We start from the raw sequence: 18,641 nt of genomic DNA, 5'->3' as shown, positions 1-18,641 counted from the left end.
CGTGTGTAAAATGATGACTTAAACTATAGCCTATGACGGTCGTCAGCCCCGTGAATGCCCAAACTTCCATATTCTTCTTCATCTTTCATGAGATGTCAAAAAAAAAATTAATAAATCCTGAAATTGGAGATAATCCAGATTTTGTGAACAAGAATTTGGACACACTCAAATTGTTGCAAAAAATATCGTTACATAGTAAATAAACTAATCGATTAAACTTGTCAATGACAGGTTATCAGCCGTGTAAATCCCCAGACTTCCATATTCTGTATCATCTATGTTAAGATATCAATGAAAAAAAATCCTACACAAATGTTATAATAAAACAAAATTAATATTATTTTATTTTTTAAATGTTGAGTTTTTCAATAATTTTTCAAATAGGTTTTAAAATAAAAAATGGTGTGTTGCGATAGTTTAGATGAGTGAAGAAAGGATAGAAAACAATTTTTTGAGATGAGTGTGTATAGTAATAGAACCAGAGAAAGACTGAGGAAAACTTGGCATGGTCGAACACCTCTGCAAAGAAGCGGTTTGATGGTTAGTTAATTAGTAAGTTAAGGTATTATCCTAAAAATCGTCATATGAAACTCACAGATAATATGTGTTTGTATATATTTATATTTTTCTACATATTCTGTATTGCGCATTCCAAATTATCTTAATTAATTTCTTGAATGATTTCGTAGATACTTTTTGGCACATTTTATAAACTTTATAAAATTAAACAACTTTGTTTTAACCACTTTTTTATTATTAGTACACTTTAACCAACTGGTTTCGTCAAGAACCTTGTCATCATCAGGGCTTATTAAATTCTAAAACATTAAAATACTCATAGTAACTTACATTCCCTTACAAAAAACTTCCACACACTCCGTACTATATGAAATAATTATTTAAAAAATATCATTTAAAAATATGATTTAAAAACTTCTAAATGCTATTTTTATTGTGCATTGCGTAGTAACTCCAAATAACAACTATGAATGGAATCACCCAAAAACAGTATGAAGCCGCGCACGCATACGTAAAGTGGAGAACACACACAAATACCTACCTTATTATAAAAACCTAAATAATAAAAAGTGGTTAGAACAAAGTTCTTTCAAGTTATTAAGTTTACCTTGATTAAGTTTCAAGTTAACTGTACCAAATAACTGCAGGTTTTTAAGCAGGTATGAGCAACTACAATGCAAATGTATCAATCCAGATATGCAATTGTGAAAATTTTAATCAGCTCTGCGAGGTGCTACACACATGTAGCACCTCGTAACAAGAAACAACGTGTTGTTCTGAAATATCCTACAAAATATATTCATATTCCGGTACTAAATTTCAATTTCACATTCACACATTTACGCTTTGCTGTTATTTATACCAACACAGGGTAAAATTTAAACTACGTTAACTTCATTATAATTTTAAATATGGCATTAAAATACCATTTAAAACGTTAAATGATCTGAAGTTGGCTTTAAATTGCACCACAAGGGGAATATTACACAAATAATTTAATTGATTAATATTTCCCACTACGCAAATTAATTTATCGAAAAATTATTTGGGTAGAGATTTATATAATAAAGCGTTATTTTACTTCTGATTTTTAAAATGAAAATTCTTAAATTATTCTCGTCTATTAGAAAAAAATGTGTAAAAAAAATATGTTTTGAGTGTCAAGTATTTAGAATTGTATGTGTGTGAAGGATGCTAGGAATTTGATCAGTCCTCCGCTTCAGGTACCAGTCCAGGGTAATATTTTGATAAATAATGGAGTTAAAAAATGACTCATATTTATTTGACCCCCCCGGGAAACGACCCCGGGACCTCCAAAACGGTAACTGAGCGTGCTGACCATTGCACTACGGAGGTGGACATAACATATCAAATCAAAAATATTTAATTTAAATTCATTGTTTGTACCTTAGCTTAGTAAATTTTCTCGCATAAAAAATCTCTAGATTTTAAAATAGAAGTCGATTAATATTAAATTCTATTCTGTCATATGTTCTTTGTCAAATTCCATTATTTGTTTCAATTGATTGATTTTTATTACTTGGTAGTTATTTATATTTATATTTTCAGTTTTTTTTTCTACCACGTTCTTATCTTTCCACATCCCAAAGGCACAGCTCTTAAATTTAGACTTAGCTTCACATTTCGTTCACTCCTTTCAAGAACGTCATAAATCAAAAATTGCAAATTTTCAGTTGTGCGTGTTTTCGGAATGTCCAAAAAATGTACTATATCCCAGCAAAAGCGGCATATTTTTAACTTAATATTTAACCGCTACAGGGCAGAAAGTGTTGTTTTTGCATTTTGAAGAAAAGGCATTGTTTAATTATTGTTTTCAAAAAACTAAATATTTTTCAAATGGAGAAAAAAACTTCAGATTTTACCTAAAAAGATCTGTTGCACAGTAAAAAGTTCAGTAAGTGGCTTGATATTTATTTTTAATACATTGTATTTTATTTTTAAACTTTAAAAACGTTCTCCTGAAAAATCAAGTTTTTTGATTTATGACGTTCTTGAAAGGAGTGGGCGATATGTTTTTGATAATAATGCTCAATGCATCGAAACGCGTGTCGTAATAGATATTAAGAAAAAGTGGTAAATTTAAAATTTAAAACTATTATTTTTGTATGTTTAATTGTCTCAATGAAATACTAAGTAATTCAATATGTTTTATTTTATACTTGTGTTTAACCAAACTTACTTTTGTTCTTACTTATTATTTATTCAGTTAATACATAACAGGAATCTCTCAATTTTAAAATAAAAATATATTTTTATTCAGTGACCTTTTCAACATAGTTTTTACTGAATTTAATGTCAACAGACAGAAAAAATTCTTTCAAACTATGAATTTAAATAACTGCTTATTTAAATAACCTTTTCTTATCACAAAATTATTATTTTCTTTTTTACTAATAAAAATTATGTTTTAGAAATCCCCATTGTGTTTCTTTTTTATATTTATTTATAAAATAAAAATAGATATGTCACGGTTCCGTAGTTCCAATTACCCGATAAAATTCTTTGAGAGCTGAACTCGGTTGAGAATTAACTTTCATTTCGAAAGTTTAGTAAATATTGTTTTTTAACCCATTAGACACGTATGCTGCGAATATAAATCGGAAAACTTTGAGAAATAGGAGATAAAATAAACATTATTTGTTTAACACAGATGAAAAAATTGGATGTTCATATGTCCATTTCCAACATTCACCATTCTACCCATGATTGATCACCACCCTTTAATTTTTTTTTGAATTCCTACATACATATATCGTTTATCTCACGATACTGTACATTTGAGTTCATAAGAGCTATCTATGTTGGACTGATTAAAGTTTTTATTTAGACGATCCTTTATGTTTGTTTGCTTTATAATTTTAATGATGAAAATGATTTTTAATTTTATGTGAACAAGTCGTAGTCATACAGGAGAAAGTGGCCAAGTGCATTTTTTACAAAAAACGTGATCATTGACTGTTTGATATCTTACTAACTTAATATTGCCCTGAAAAAAATCTCAAAGGATTTTAAACTTGGAAGTATAATATATTGACTTGTTAAAAATAACTAACTGCATTTATGTTTATTTTCTTGCCAAGCAAAAGTGACTTAGATGACCCTCCTGAACATTTTACGTTTTGTTAGTTGGTTACTTTCTCCTGTACGACTACGAAGTATTTGTACATACTTCCAAGTTTAGAAAAATTAATATATATTACAAAAATGACAATACAATGTTTTTTCAATCAATCTTATTACACAAGTCCTCATTAAGCACAGAAAAAACCTCATAAGAGGGTTAATCCTTTCGTTACAAAATATTACGTTAACTTTTGGGTCTCGGTTAAATGCTTTAATATTTCCGCTTAATCTTGCAGTAACCTTATTTCAAACCCAACAAAATGGATTGAAGCAAACAATTAACCAATTTACTGGCGGCAGCGAAAATTCTGTCAAGCAATCTTAATTTGCGTTTTGATGGTAATCTACCGAACATGAAATTAAATCTCAACATTTTTGATTGGACAGAAAATGTTCAATGTTCAACCATTCAAGTCAAAATTAAATCGCTCAATCCTAATTATGGTAGTCAAAATAGAATTCTTGTACCAACCCTAATGTATGGAAGTGAAGAATGTAGATTGCAAAAGAAGAATGAAAGTAAACAAAGTAAAGGCGAACACCACTTGTACACTTGGAATATACCATACTTGGTGAGAATCCCATATCAAATTTAATGGTGCATGGGGTACCGTATCAGATCAACGCGATGCTCAAATTGTCAATTGAATGAAAAAAAGTTGATCAGCGCAGTAATCTACATGAATTTATTCACCGATTGCTATGAAATTTTGACACAACGTTGCATTTGAATAAGGGCATATTATTTAATGTTTTACTTGCCAGAGATGTTTCTACCTTTGAGAGGTACAAACGTGTTTTTTTTTTTTAATTGAACACAACGGCAGTGCCATCTGTTGAACGTAATAGCAACACGCACCATATAAAAGAGGTGCTCTTGGTAATGTGCTTCATCACAACTACTAAAATATTTTACGAGTATACTTACAAACATTTTGAAATTGAACATATTAAAAACGTCTGCTTTTTCATTTTTTCTTTTCCATTTAGCAGGTTGAGACTCACTTACTGGATACAGTTATTGGTATGATCAAATAAACTAAGCCCTCTTTTATTCATAAACTAAACGCCAAAAGATAAATTATTAATTATTTCAGATAAAAACATAAAAAAGAAACATGACGTACTCCCATACGATTTCTTGATATGAGTCAATTTGTGTATTCATGATTTATTGAAATAAACGTCACCTCTTTAGCCCTCTAAGTATCACCAACAAAACGTTGAAATCCTTGATATTTTGTGACATTTTTTCCGGTATCATTTTGTAAGTGTTTAATGGTCCTGTGATTTATGTGTCACCCTTTCCTCCGATCCTTACGAGTAAACAAAATATAGACATTTCTCTTGAAAATGATATGAAATGTTTGATGATTTAAACGTTTCCATTTTGATAACACATACAATAAATCAAATATTGAATGGTTAAGTGTCCCGAGTTATTTTCACATCCAATAAGGGAATGTTAACTTGCGGAAAATATTAATTTATGTATCAAATGTTAAAAAAGCTCCTTTTTATCTCACCAATAGATGTCTCTAGTGAAGTTCTAGTGATTCAAGAACAATGTTTCAAAATTAATTCATATATAACTTATAACTTCCAAGAATTTGAGTAGTGTGGTTGTCAATAATGGGTAGATTTGGTGAATGTTACACGTGTGTAACGTGATCATCTAACCAATTTTGTACTCGTGATTGAGAACCACAATATTTTTTTTTTTAACTTTGAAATATGTTACTTAAACTCGTAACACAGTTAGTGCGAATTCACAAGAGCCATCTTTTTCTGGACGATGAAAGTTTTTTTCAATTATTGGATCTATGATACAAAACGGTAAAAAAATATTCGAGTGGATACAAGTTAAATTATAGAAAAATCATCACTTACCAAATAAACTTATATGGTTTTATGTTTTCAATTCTCGAAACCGCAAAAATAGAAGTTCTCAGACAGTCTGAATTTCAGTTCAAAACTATCTCGGCATGAAAATTCAAATAAATTACCTCTTATCCTTGGGAATAATAAAGTTATTTGATTGTTTTTGCTTAAATCGTAACTATGAAGAGGTTCGTCCTTAAGTTTTGGAAGAAACTCTTTTAAATAATGTGTTTACAAGAAAAAATACAATTATCTCATTTTAATGTTTTTCAGAATCTTTTTCGAAGTCCTCGTGTTTATACAATAAAATATATGTTATGATACATAGAGAAATTTTCAGATATAATATTCCACAATATAAGCACAAAATGGTAAAACTTTGTTCATATGTATATGAAATTATGGGAACTAGTGTAGCGCGTAATAGAAACTTGTGGAATTTACTACTTTTGAAATGAGAGTTTGATAACGAAGAGTTTTCTAATATATTTTCCACACGCGCTCCATATAAGTTCGAACAATTCAATTACATTCAGAAATCCCCAACCACAATTTTATTTCACATTGCTTCGCTTAGATTTAATAAAATTACGATTTAGAATCGTTCGGTCATATGTCTTTTTGTCGGCAAATAATCGGCCAACCAGGAGGTTTTTTGTTATTATTTTGATAAATGTGTTCAACAAATTTCATGCTGATATTCTGTTTTCTTTTTCAATTATGAACAAATTGCTTTTCAATTTCAAAGAAAAGACCTATTTCTTCTTACAGTATACCCAACATACAGTTATATACGTAAAAAGTATACATAAACAGAGGGCATACATGTAGAACGTATTAAGACATCCAAACATGTACCGGGATAATGGAGCTTAAAGAAGAAAAAGGAAATTCTAGGAATTCTCACACACGACTCTGTTATTTATGTGGAATTTATACATTTTTAATTTAAGTTTCACTGAGCAAATACCACTTTTAAAACTTAACTTCAAATCTATTGTGACACGTGTTTCGTTGCATTCCGCATTATTTTCATACACCGTATTGAATCTAAGTTTCAAATTTGGTGTTGTGTTCTTGTTACATTGAAGGAATAAGAGGGGATAGAAGCTTTTTTATTTAATTATTTTTTAATAGGATCATGTACAATAGGAAGGGTCTTAAGTCATTGTCATATTGTTAATTATAGAAAATTATACTATAATATGATTATATATTTGGTTTTTTTAATTAATACTTACATTGAAGTCACAAAAAATGTTCTTTATTTTGAAGTTACACGTCTGGGTCCCCTTCAAAATATTCACTTATCCTACGGTGTTTTCACTTTTGGAAACAGTCCTGGAACGCTTCTTTTGTGATGTTCTTTCAGCTCTTTTGTCGCATTTGCCTTAATCTCGCGAATCATCTCAAATCTTCTTTCAATTAAAGGTTTTTTGAGTTTTTAGAACAAGAGGAAGTTAGAAGGGGTGAGATTAAGTGAGTAGAATGTATGGGGAAGAGCAGTCATCAAGTATTTGAGCAAAAACTCACGAGTTCAGAAACCTGAATTAGCTGAAGCTAATGAAAAAACAGCGCTCACGATAACGCTTCTGGGGCCTCTACGTACGTTAGCTAAACGCACTAACCATTACACTACGGAGAAAGACACTACACTACCTAGTTAAAAGGACTCAGTATGAGATCTTGGCCCATATCAATAGTGACAAATTATTTTCTTAATATACTCTAAATAAAAAGAGAAATACTTAAACGCATTTAAATTTCGCTTTGATTATATAAATACATTTTTTATTAATTGATTCACCAGTCACTTAGTGGTAATATCTGTTCATTTTTAAGGTATCCAAGTTTTACTTAGTAAATACCACTATATTTTAAAATCTATTGTGACACGTGTTTCGATGCATTCCACAACATTTTCATACGGTGTTTGAATACGATGTAGAATGTATCGAAACACGCGTTACAATAGATTTTAGGAAATAGTGGTATTTACAATTAAAAATAAATAGATTTTCACAAAATTTTGAGTGTCTCCAAATACTTGTTCACAAATCTGAGATTCTCTACATAGAAGTTATTTTACATTTTTCCCAGCGTATGTAATATGTAAAATAATTTGGTTCTGATCTGCCATACAAAAAAGCGTCTCTGTTATACAAAAGCTTTCTTAATCGAATCATAAATGGCTATTGTGAACTCAATCACGGAATGTCATGACATGGATCATATATGTATGATTTTCAAAATTTGAGTAGTGTGGTGTCAATCATAGCTAGAATAGTAAATGTCACGCGTGTTTAAAGTGATCACTTAATCAGCCTTTAACTGGTCGTAAGCCCTGTAAATTCTCAAACTTCCAAACTGTTCTTCATCTATGTTGAGATGTCAAAAATACAAAATATATTTTTCATTTATTTCTAATCTTTCTTTTATTACACTTAAACTATAGAAATAAATTTTCATATATTTCCGTACTTTATTATATTACGCTTAAACTATTTAAATACATTTTCATATATGTCCGTACTTTATTATACTACACTAAACTTTAGAAATACAATCTCAAGTATTTCCGTACATTATTATACTACTCATAAACTGAATAAACATATTTTCATACATGTCCATTCTTTATTATATTACGTTTAAACTAATGAAATATATTTTTATGTATTTCTATACATTATTATACTACGCTTATAAATAGAAATTCATGGACGAATGAAAGAAGAAAATATGTGAAGCGGAAATAATTGCCTGAAGCAATTAGCCCTTTTATATTAACAGCCTGTATTTCATTATAATACCTGATTCAGGATTAGAAAGCTGCGCCAGTAAGGGTAGCCTGTCGTGTCGGTATTAATAGAGATTATTTAACACACTATTAGCGTAAATTTTTCATGCATAAATATAACTTCATATTTTTTATACTCAATATTTTGTGTCCAAATTTTTGTTCACAAATTCTGGATTCGCAATACTTGTCTGCCTAGGTAGTTTACCGTACTGCAGGTCCCGAGTACGATTCCTAGGTGGATTGTGGTCAAATAAATATACATAAGTGATTTTTCACTCTTATTTGTATTCAAGTTCAGCCTTACATTATTTTAGTTGTTATCAATACGTAAAATACCATGTATTAATGTCCAAACTGAGAGGAAAAACATATCGTTTATTTGAGAGAAGATGGAAGCCTGACCATCCAAGAGCTTATGACCCAGCATTTGGCTGGCTTAAGTGATCACTTTAAACAGTTGTGTAACTTTCACCATTCTTACCATATTGAACAATCATATTGCATATTTTTTAAATCTTATATACTCATACAACAATTTTTCATACATTCATCTCAATGTACCCATTATAATAACGACATAAAAACTCGAATAGAATAGACCTATTTATTTTAAGGTCAAACATTTTCAGTAGCTGGTTTTAGTAATAACAATTTCAAATATTCATATAATCTCTCCGCTTAATTTTCATATCTTCTGCTCCAATTATTTTTATAGATTTACAATTCATTAACATTGGGAATGATTTTAAATTAACGATTTGTACGTCTTTAATACGAAACCTCTTTGAATGCCGAAAGTCCGTTCGTGCCTACATCTGAGAACCGATTTCATTTAAATAAAATCAATATTTCAAGAATCCTTTGCAGAAACAAACCGCTCAAGTTTTTCTCATATTTACGTTTCTCCCAATGTACTTACGGATCATTCAAAACATTCGACCCTCAAACTTTTGGATTATCGTTCAAACTTGTATATGTACATGTATGGGACGTTATATCCTTTTACCCCTTATAAAATTGCTTCGAGGTACGATTCCGATCACATCCCTCGCAATGAAGATATTTAAAATATGTGACTACCCTCGAATCAGGAAAAATAAAGAGATTTTCATGAGGTTAACTCCAGATTTACAAAATCTATGATACCGTCGTTTATCTTACTTGAGCGCTTTTGTAATAGGTTCCTAAAAAATAACGAGATTTTTTTCATCTTTTGAGTTTTGTATTACGATGAATCTGATCAAGATTTTTTTTCAATATTCTTTCCACACATTTGAAAGATAATATTTACATAATAAAATAAATCTCAAATTTTTTTAAACCACTTTTTTTTTGTACACTCTTTTTGACAAGTTTTAATATGCACCTTGTCATCTTCAGAGATGGAATTGTGCTTAACTTAAAACAGATGAATATTCATAATTAGTTAAGTAGGCTATTTAGATCGGAGTTGCATTATTGTTTACCTTGTTTATTATAAACCATAAGTGGATTTTGGTTTCTTCTAGCAGGTTTTGTTTTGTTTTTTGTTAGGTAAGTAAGCTTTCGCCTGCTTACCTGACTATGAACATTTAAAGAGTAATATATAACATTCAAGAAAATACGGCCAATAAAGCAAAGATGTGCAAAAAACTTAAAAATGAAACATAGAATATTATTTCGAATTATTTTTTCCTTGAAAAAATATTACATCAAGTGTTTATTACACAAGAAATAATAACAATATAATGCCTCCATACCCTCTCACAAACCTCACTTAATTGCTCACTCCTATATCCCACCTTCTTACCTTACTATGAATATTTCTTTATTCTAAGTTCAGTACAAATCCATCCATGAAGATGACAAGGTGCAAACAAACAAAAAAGTAGTTAAAAACTAATTTGATTTTTATTTTATAAAATTAATGAAACGTGTCACAAAATATCAACCAATAAACGTTGAACAAAAGAAGCTTTTATTGCCTTTTTATACTCATGCACTTTACAAATCAAATTGTTTTGTAGGCTTGTTTCGCGTACGAAGAGATGTAATACATCAAATAATATTTTTCTGGTCCCTAGATATTTATGATATATCGACTTTCATCATGGCATTTACAAAACAAACGATCTATTGAAATCTGAAATTGTATTCTTACATCACAAAAGCAGCAACAATTATTTTTTGGCGATATCTGTGGAACATTTCTTTTGAATTTAATTTTGGTATTTACTATATTATATTAGCAGTAAATGTTACATATTTGCAGTAATTTATCAAACATCCGATATTTGTATTCTTTCTTTGTTGGTGCAGCTGATGTTGAGATGGAAGGATACATTTTTATATACATTTCGTATAAATAACAAAAATGAAACTCACCCGCTTCTCCTTTGATGTAGAACTCAAAGGCCGCCAGAGGCCCGTCGATAGAGGAGCATTTGGAGTCTCTGTAGTCGACTTTAATTTCCCACGAAGGAAGGAATCCTTTCTTCGGTTCGGTGACGGCCTTGGAGGCTAACTCGATCATCGGCAGGACTTTGCGAAGAGCCAGCTCCTGCTCCGAGTCATTCGGCAGAATCACAGCCAGCCTGACGACTTTATCGCGAAACCGCTGCGGGTCGTGAGGCCGCAAATCTACAGAGATATTTGGCACAAAGAATGGAGATACTCCGTGATTTCCACCTGAATCGAGATGTAAAGTATCTCGCGTGTGCCTGAGATTCATAGATTCACCAAAAATGTCAGCATCGTCACTTTCATAAACTATATTAGTTGCAGCTTTTGCCAGTTGATCGATCGGTTGTTTGGAATCTTCACTCCCGAAAAGATTATCGTTGAATTTTTTTCTATCCCCGAATTTATCATCGCGCTTGGAAAATCTATTAGCGTTTTCTAACGGTTGTTGTTCGGGGCGCGATCTATCTCTGTTATTCCACCCCTGGGAGCTTGACGTGCCGATAGCTTTATAATCTGCTTCTTCACCCCGGAATTTATAGGGCTGTAACAACTCCGAAACGGGGTTTGAATTGCGGTCCGGCCCCAAAAATACTTTATCATCGCGAGACGTTTGGGGAGACGGATAAAATTTGATTTTTGAATCACTTAAATTAATATCTGCGTCCGTTTTCATCAACGTATCTAAAATAACACCGTTTTCACTCGCGTTTAATATAGAATGGAGTCCCATGACGACTGCGGTCCAGTGCGACAAGAGTAAGTAAATAACTAACGCTAATTTATGTCTCCAAACGCACTTGATTTTGCTTTGAATTTTGTCGGAATTAAAAATATTACTTAAATCAACAAGGGGATTAAGATTGCATTTATGGTTGAGCACTTTCAGCGTCCTACTCTGCAATGCGCTCACATTATCAAAACTTTCGTTATATTTCATATCACAAGCACTTGGATTGTTGATTATTTTAAGTCTTACGCTCTTCGGGTGAGGGGTGCAGGTAGACTTGTTTGATAACTTTATCATTTTTTCTATTCTGTCCTTAGTTTTCATCGCGGATTTTTTTACTTATCCCATTACGTTCGGCAGAACACTACCGTGAGAAGGCTTGAAATTTCATCGTTTTGATACACCTGCAAATATAAACAAGTGTTAAATACTATAACATAAAGATCATTAATGATATTTGATTTTTTTTTAATTAAAAAACGGTGATACTTGGTTCAAATATTTCAATTTATGCCATCATATTATATATCTTCTTACCTGATATTATCAAATAATTATCGCCTTCAATTAAAATATTTTTATGGACTCCATTACTAACAACATGTCAATTTAATTCCACAGATGAAACAAATGTGTTTTGTGTGAGCAATGTCGTCTAAAAAAATGTAAATACCTCCGCATTTTAACGTTCAATTTCTGAGTAAATTAAAGCACCATTTTGTATTATTATTTTCTCTCAACTTATTTAAACAGGATAACCTGAATAAAAGAAAACTCTTACGTTCTTTTTCAACATTTAATAATAAAAAGTAATAAGAAGAGCAACGTAAAATACGCTGTAATTCATCCGTGAAAACATTTATATACACATATATATATATATATATATATATATATATATATATATATATATATATATATATATATATATATATATATATATATATATATATATATATATATATATATATAAATACAACAAATTGCATTTCGAAAATCAGTTAAGTATTTTTTTTTATAAAATTCAATACTTGTATAATTCCACTTACATGTCGTTCCACAAAGTCAATGCCGGATCAATAAATAATACAGTTAAGTAAGTACCTATTTCTGTCTTAGTAATAACTCACATAAAAAAACTGAAAACAAATATTTTTAAATAAATTAATTAATTTTTGAAATTGGACAGCTATCCAGTAATGATACTACTATTCCTTTCTCTTTATCAGTATACTGACGAAATGAATAAAACAATTCTTGCAAACATTTTTTCCCTCAGCAATTCTCTTTGATAAAAATTCCGACCAGTGTCTTGCCACAGAAGACGATCAATCAAACATTATTAAAATGTAATAACACGAGAGACCTACTCGCTGCTTCGGGTAAAAAGACGTGAAATGACGTCACACTTTCTCTTTGAGCGCTTTGATACGTGACGTCACAGTCGTGTCAACGGGCGGGCTACACATTGACTAAAGACCAAACACACGTCAATATGAAATATGATTCGGTGTTGAAAGGAGTGGATTGAAGAAGAAAGTAAACCATACATTAAACCATGACATTTAGTGTCAAAAGGCGACACATCAAATAAAATAAAAATAAAAATAAAATAAAATAAAAACTGCTATTATATAATCCAGTGCCCTATGCACCATCGGTTCCGGATAGGGGTTTGAATGTATGACAAGATTAGAGACGAGATAGAGAGACGAGAGAGAATGAATGTGGATGAGGATACAAAGATTGTTTGTAACGACAGATTGGTGTTGCGTTCTCATATTTTTGCCTACCCCCGCAGCGACGCGGCGTAATGGTTAGTTAGTATATTATTTGATTCATTTTAGATCATTTTTGTGCACAAAATTGTGTCCAAAGAAAATGAGAATAATCGGATCATTAATAAATGTCCCCCAATTTTTTAATCCCTTCAATCAGCGAATTTCATCAAAAGTCTAATACTCCAAATAAAATTATTTTTCTGCAGTATTTTTACGAATATTTTATATTTTTTCTTTGCGGCTTCCTATCCTTCCTATTTCACATTGTAATTTTCGCGAAATGAGTTCGTAACAAGTTTCTCAGAATTTAGAATTTATTTTACGCAAATACGTAAAGCTTACGAAAAGATAGGAATTTAATTCTACTATTTTCTTGTTTCTACAAAGGTTCATAAACATCTACTCGTTTTCTATGGATCCTTTGTGCTGGTGGAAATTTTAAACTTTATCTTTATTTCTGTGTTTTCAAAACTGCGATTCTTTAGCGCTATCTAAAAGGTTTCAAGTATCTCAAAGTTAGGGGGTGGTACAGCGTTACCTTTGTTTTCATATCAAATATAAATTTGAATTTATAATTCAATGGAACGAGCTGGATACATAACTTGATCGTCTTCTTGTTTATTGTAAAAACCATAATAAAACAAAATACATAACTGATTTTCAGAAGCAGAGATTACAAATATAACCTTTAACATTTCGTTTTTTCTAAATATGTCAAATTTGGACACACTTTTCTCATATCTTGTAGAAAAACCTTACAATATTTATTTATTTTTTCTGTTAATAATGTGTTTTGTTAATACTGTGTAAATACTGTGTTGTGGTAAAAACAATAAAACACCTATTTAAAAGAGCCCCACAAAAGTTTTTCAAACCAGCATCAAAGCTATTGTACAAAGAACGTATGAACAACGTTTGTCCAACACTCTCCTTATCATTCATCGTTCACTTTGTAATTCCACATAAAAAGTAATAGTAGTAGTGGTACTACCACTTTTAAGTGTTATTACACAAAGTGAACGATCAATGGTAAGGAGAGTGTTGGACAAACGTTGTTCATACGAGGTATATTACTTACTAACTTATAACCCTTATCCGCACCCAATGCTGCATAGGGCACTGCATCGAATTGACGCAGTGTTATCTTGATCATTTTTTACATGAAGGCAAGGTGATCACTCTTGCGATTCAGGAACCAGTCCAGGGTAATATTAAGTAAATATTAGCATAATATTACTAATATTTATTTTCACCCCCCCTGGGAATCGAACCCGGGGCCTCCAGCACGGTAGCTTAACACGCTGACTATTACACAACGGAGGTGGTGTTATATTACCAAACCACAATGTTAACAATTCTTTTAATATACAAAATATAACGTTTTTCAACTTACATACTCTTGAACGAGCATGGATCTGGGTGCGAAATTATTATTATTTTATTCTTAATACTGTTTCTACACACTATTATATCTCGATTGCTTTCCTATAAATCAGCAATATCCTCGCCCTAAGTTCCTTCAGTAACGTCACCTATGTATATCCTATAAAGTTAATATCATTTCTTGATTCAATAATCACAGGTACAGGATAATTACCTTGGACTTTATATAATTAACATCATGTTAACATTATATTAATCCAATGCGATTCTCTGTATACCACTAGATGCTAAGCTACTAGGATCGAAGAGATACTCATTAATAGAAAAAAATTCTATAACAAATAACTTTTTCAAAAAATGTTTTTTAAAATAATGTTGATAATTAAGAAAAGAAATATGTACATTGTTTTAATGAGATTCAATTCATGTACATTGTAATTAATGCCTTCCCTAAACTAACAATATATTTTTCCTACACAAAATAATATTTATGATCATTATTTCCGCAGGCAATTGTATACGAAATGGTACAATGTGACCTTTAATTTTATGATTTTATTTTAAAACGAAAAGTAATGTCTACAAACAATATGAATTTATTCTACGGTAAAATTGTTAATTTACCTCTTTAAAAAAAGGAACGACAAATTATATTTAAATAATGAAAGAATAATACACAAATAACTTACAAATGGATGAAGACCTTTGTACCAACTCAAAGGTAAAAATATTATTTTTATAAGATCCTAATTATGTGTTTTTCATCTAATGTTTAAGATTTGCGTTGGAATAAACATTGTATGAAAAAACCTAAAAAATATTGATAGTTTTCGTCGGGATATTCTATTTTTTTACTAATAAAATCTTACAAAAAGTCTGTTTTAGCGTTTATTTATTATTTGATTTATATGTAGTTTCAAAATATTATATTGTTTATTTTGTATGGCTGATAAAAATAAAGGTACTTCATTAGACTGAACTTAAAAAAAAAACATTATTTTTTTTATAAGAAAATGTGTAACTTTGTGAAATAATAAGATTTAAATATAAAAATAAAACACTCATATAACCACTATTTTAGTATATTAATATTAACACGAGTAGTTTTGCGAACTATAGATATTCCTATCAACGTATGAAAATACAAACTGTTAATATTTTCACATATTGATCAGAACATCTGTAGTTTTTGAAACTCTTAAAAAGTGGTCATAAAATAGGGTAATTTACAACACCACTTATTTTAACATGTAAATGAGATCAAGTGTAGTTCTTGAAACCAGTTGAGTTTACATTTATAAAATCAAAAAGTAATGTGTACAAGTTTTTTTTAATATTGAAAAAAACCTTCCATATGAGAAAAAATTCATTTCTCTAATTTTATTTTTTTTTAATTATTAATACGTAATTTATAACATTTATATGCACTTACTTTGTTTTATTAAAAGTCAAAGTGTAAAAGCTATTCTGTTCTTAAACCTGCAACCCTCTGTGTAACACATCGAGGAGCAAAATTAAATCTTTTCATCCCCTAAGTGGTCCTATTTCACCACTGAAGCGATACTACGTGACTCCGACATATCGAGGAAGCACCCTTATCGTAGTTAAGAGGTTGCTCTCGTATATTAAGTGCATCCGTTGTATACTACCTCAGCTTAAGGTGACTGCATCAAAGGTCTCATTGCATTTCTGATACATACATGATAAAAATAAAACAACCGCCGTTAGCTTTTTAATTTTGAAATTAAAATAATTATGAATTTTACAATTAAAGTATAATATTTTATTTTGCTATGTAACACCCATATACATAAACGATATGAATTTATAAGAATATATTTATTCGTGACAAAATAGCAAGTTTTAAAGTTTTTTTTTTAATTACAACGTTTTTTTAAGCAATGTGTTGTTATCGTTATATTTTTGAAGTATGTTAATGAAGCAAAACAACTGTCGCCATAAATATTTTTCTTCAAAAACTTAATTATTAGGCGTATCAAATATTTTAAAGTTATTGTATATGATATTTGATAACTCTTTTGATAAATATCAATATCAAGGAAATAATGTAAAGCTGAACAAGGAATAATTGAAAGGACTAAGAAAAGTTTTTTGAAGTGGTATTAACATGTTACATGAATAATTAACGAGAAAATGACTAAAAAAAGTATATTTGGCAAATGTGAACGGGAGAGCAGAACGAGGATGGCCATAAAAAAGTTGGCACAACCAGATCAATCAGAACCTTAAATATGGTCGTGTTAAAACTCTACGTAACCAGAGGACATGACGAGATGTATGGATGTAAAGGAAGCTAGGAGTGAGAGCATCGGCTCAACACAGGCCATGCCTAAAGAGCCGTAATACGTATAATAAATGTGTATATGAAATGAATATGTATATTGAATGTATCTATGTATTATGAAAATAAATAAAAAAATAAAAATAAAAAAAAGCGTCAATATAGACGAGTGTGGCATTCTGTTGTCTCTGCCTACCCCTGCAGTGAAATAGAAATAGAAGTAATAGTAGTAGTATTTCAAATATATACTGATAAAATACATTTATACGCATACATATATATCCCAAAATGTTTACATTATATCGAACATTTATTTTAGATAATACCATATATAAGTATGGAAGATATTTTATTTTTATGGCATAATACATATATATTTAGGAGCATAATTCACCCTACGGGAAGATACGTTCAATGTTATCGAATATAACCCTCATAATTTTCTGTGTTCATTTTCTTTTCTCCCTTGTTCTAATAATATTCCTTTACATGTTATATTAAATTTAAGATATAGGATATCGCTTGTGCAACACCTTCCACCACCCTCACTCCAAAATTAGATTTTTCAGATCCTTATACGACACGACGCCCGCCTTTTCTCTTAACTGCTCCAGATAACTCCTTTTTGGTCTTCCTCATATGCTTACACATCATCAGTAGCTCATATTTAATGGACCTACAAAACTTTGTTCATAATACGTAAATAAATAAATAAATAAATACATTCAGTCCGTGATTTAAAACAAATAAAAATTTAATAACCAAAAAAAATTATCCGTAAGAAAAATTATAGAAAATTTACAATTAAACTAAATGTTTTTGTACAAATATACTGAATTTCTTTTTTTATCGATATTGTGAAAAAAAACAATGTCCACAAAAAAATACGTATGAATATGGTGATTAGGATTCCTCGTATCAAAATAATTAAAAAAATACAATTGTTTTAAAAAAAAAAATTCATAAAAAAATACAGTGAAAACTCTCAGAGCGACATTTCGCGTAACGAGTTACAGAGAAAAGGCATGTCCATTTTTCACGACATTCACTTGTGAGCCAGGACTTCCGCGCCGGTCAACACAAAATATGTTTAGCTTTACGAGTATTTCGCTTTACAAGTAAGTTTCTGGAACGAATTATGCTCATTATGAGAGGTACCATTGTACTCAAATTATTATACTATAAATTATTCATTTCATTAAATGATTCGGTAACTTTGTGGATTTACGGTGTTTGAAAATAATGCGGTATTCATCGAATTTCGTGTCACAATAGATTTTCAGAAAGAATGGTATTTACCAAGTAAAACAAAAAATATTAAAATTCTGTTTTACTATTAGACAAAACATGAATCTGTTTACACACATTTGGTATGATATCGCATTCATCACTTTAGATAACCTTAACATATGTAATACAATATTTCCAAGGTTTACTGTATAAAGTAAAATTCGGTTATTGATCGATTGTTTTTTATGAGTTCCTTGTATGATTCTTGGTAACGAGCCATTCAAGCGGTCAAATCACGTTCATATCGAAGAGCTCGTTCTACGTTGTGCTCATTTGTCATAAAATGATTTCTCTCTGCGCATAGTAATGAGTAGTTAATATGTTCGAGGGACGAAAAAATACAAATTACTGTAACGCATTGTTAAATGA

The 18,641-nt window shown here is 30.2% G+C and overlaps 1 protein-coding gene across 1 annotated transcript in view; it reads right to left on the bottom strand.

Moving 5' to 3' along the window:
* The window catches only part of LOC148307369 (uncharacterized), a 130,656-nt gene that overhangs the window by 15,982 nt on the left and 96,033 nt on the right, over positions 1 to 18,641 (bottom strand). The window contains exon 2 of the mRNA XM_088263589.1: positions 10,712 to 11,920. Coding sequence (XP_088119715.1) covers positions 10,712 to 11,840 — 1,129 coding nt within the window. The 5' untranslated portion in view covers positions 11,841 to 11,920. The remainder of the gene's footprint in view (positions 1 to 10,711; positions 11,921 to 18,641) is intronic.

This window comes from Brachycentrus maculatus, unplaced genomic scaffold (assembly GCF_059751285.1).
Source record: "Brachycentrus maculatus isolate JH-2025_06_01 unplaced genomic scaffold, ASM5975128v1 h1tg000201l, whole genome shotgun sequence".
Lineage (NCBI taxonomy): Eukaryota > Metazoa > Arthropoda > Insecta > Trichoptera > Brachycentridae > Brachycentrus > Brachycentrus maculatus.
The sequence above is the reverse complement of the archived record's forward strand: the minus strand, read 5'-3'. Positions and strand labels throughout refer to the sequence as shown.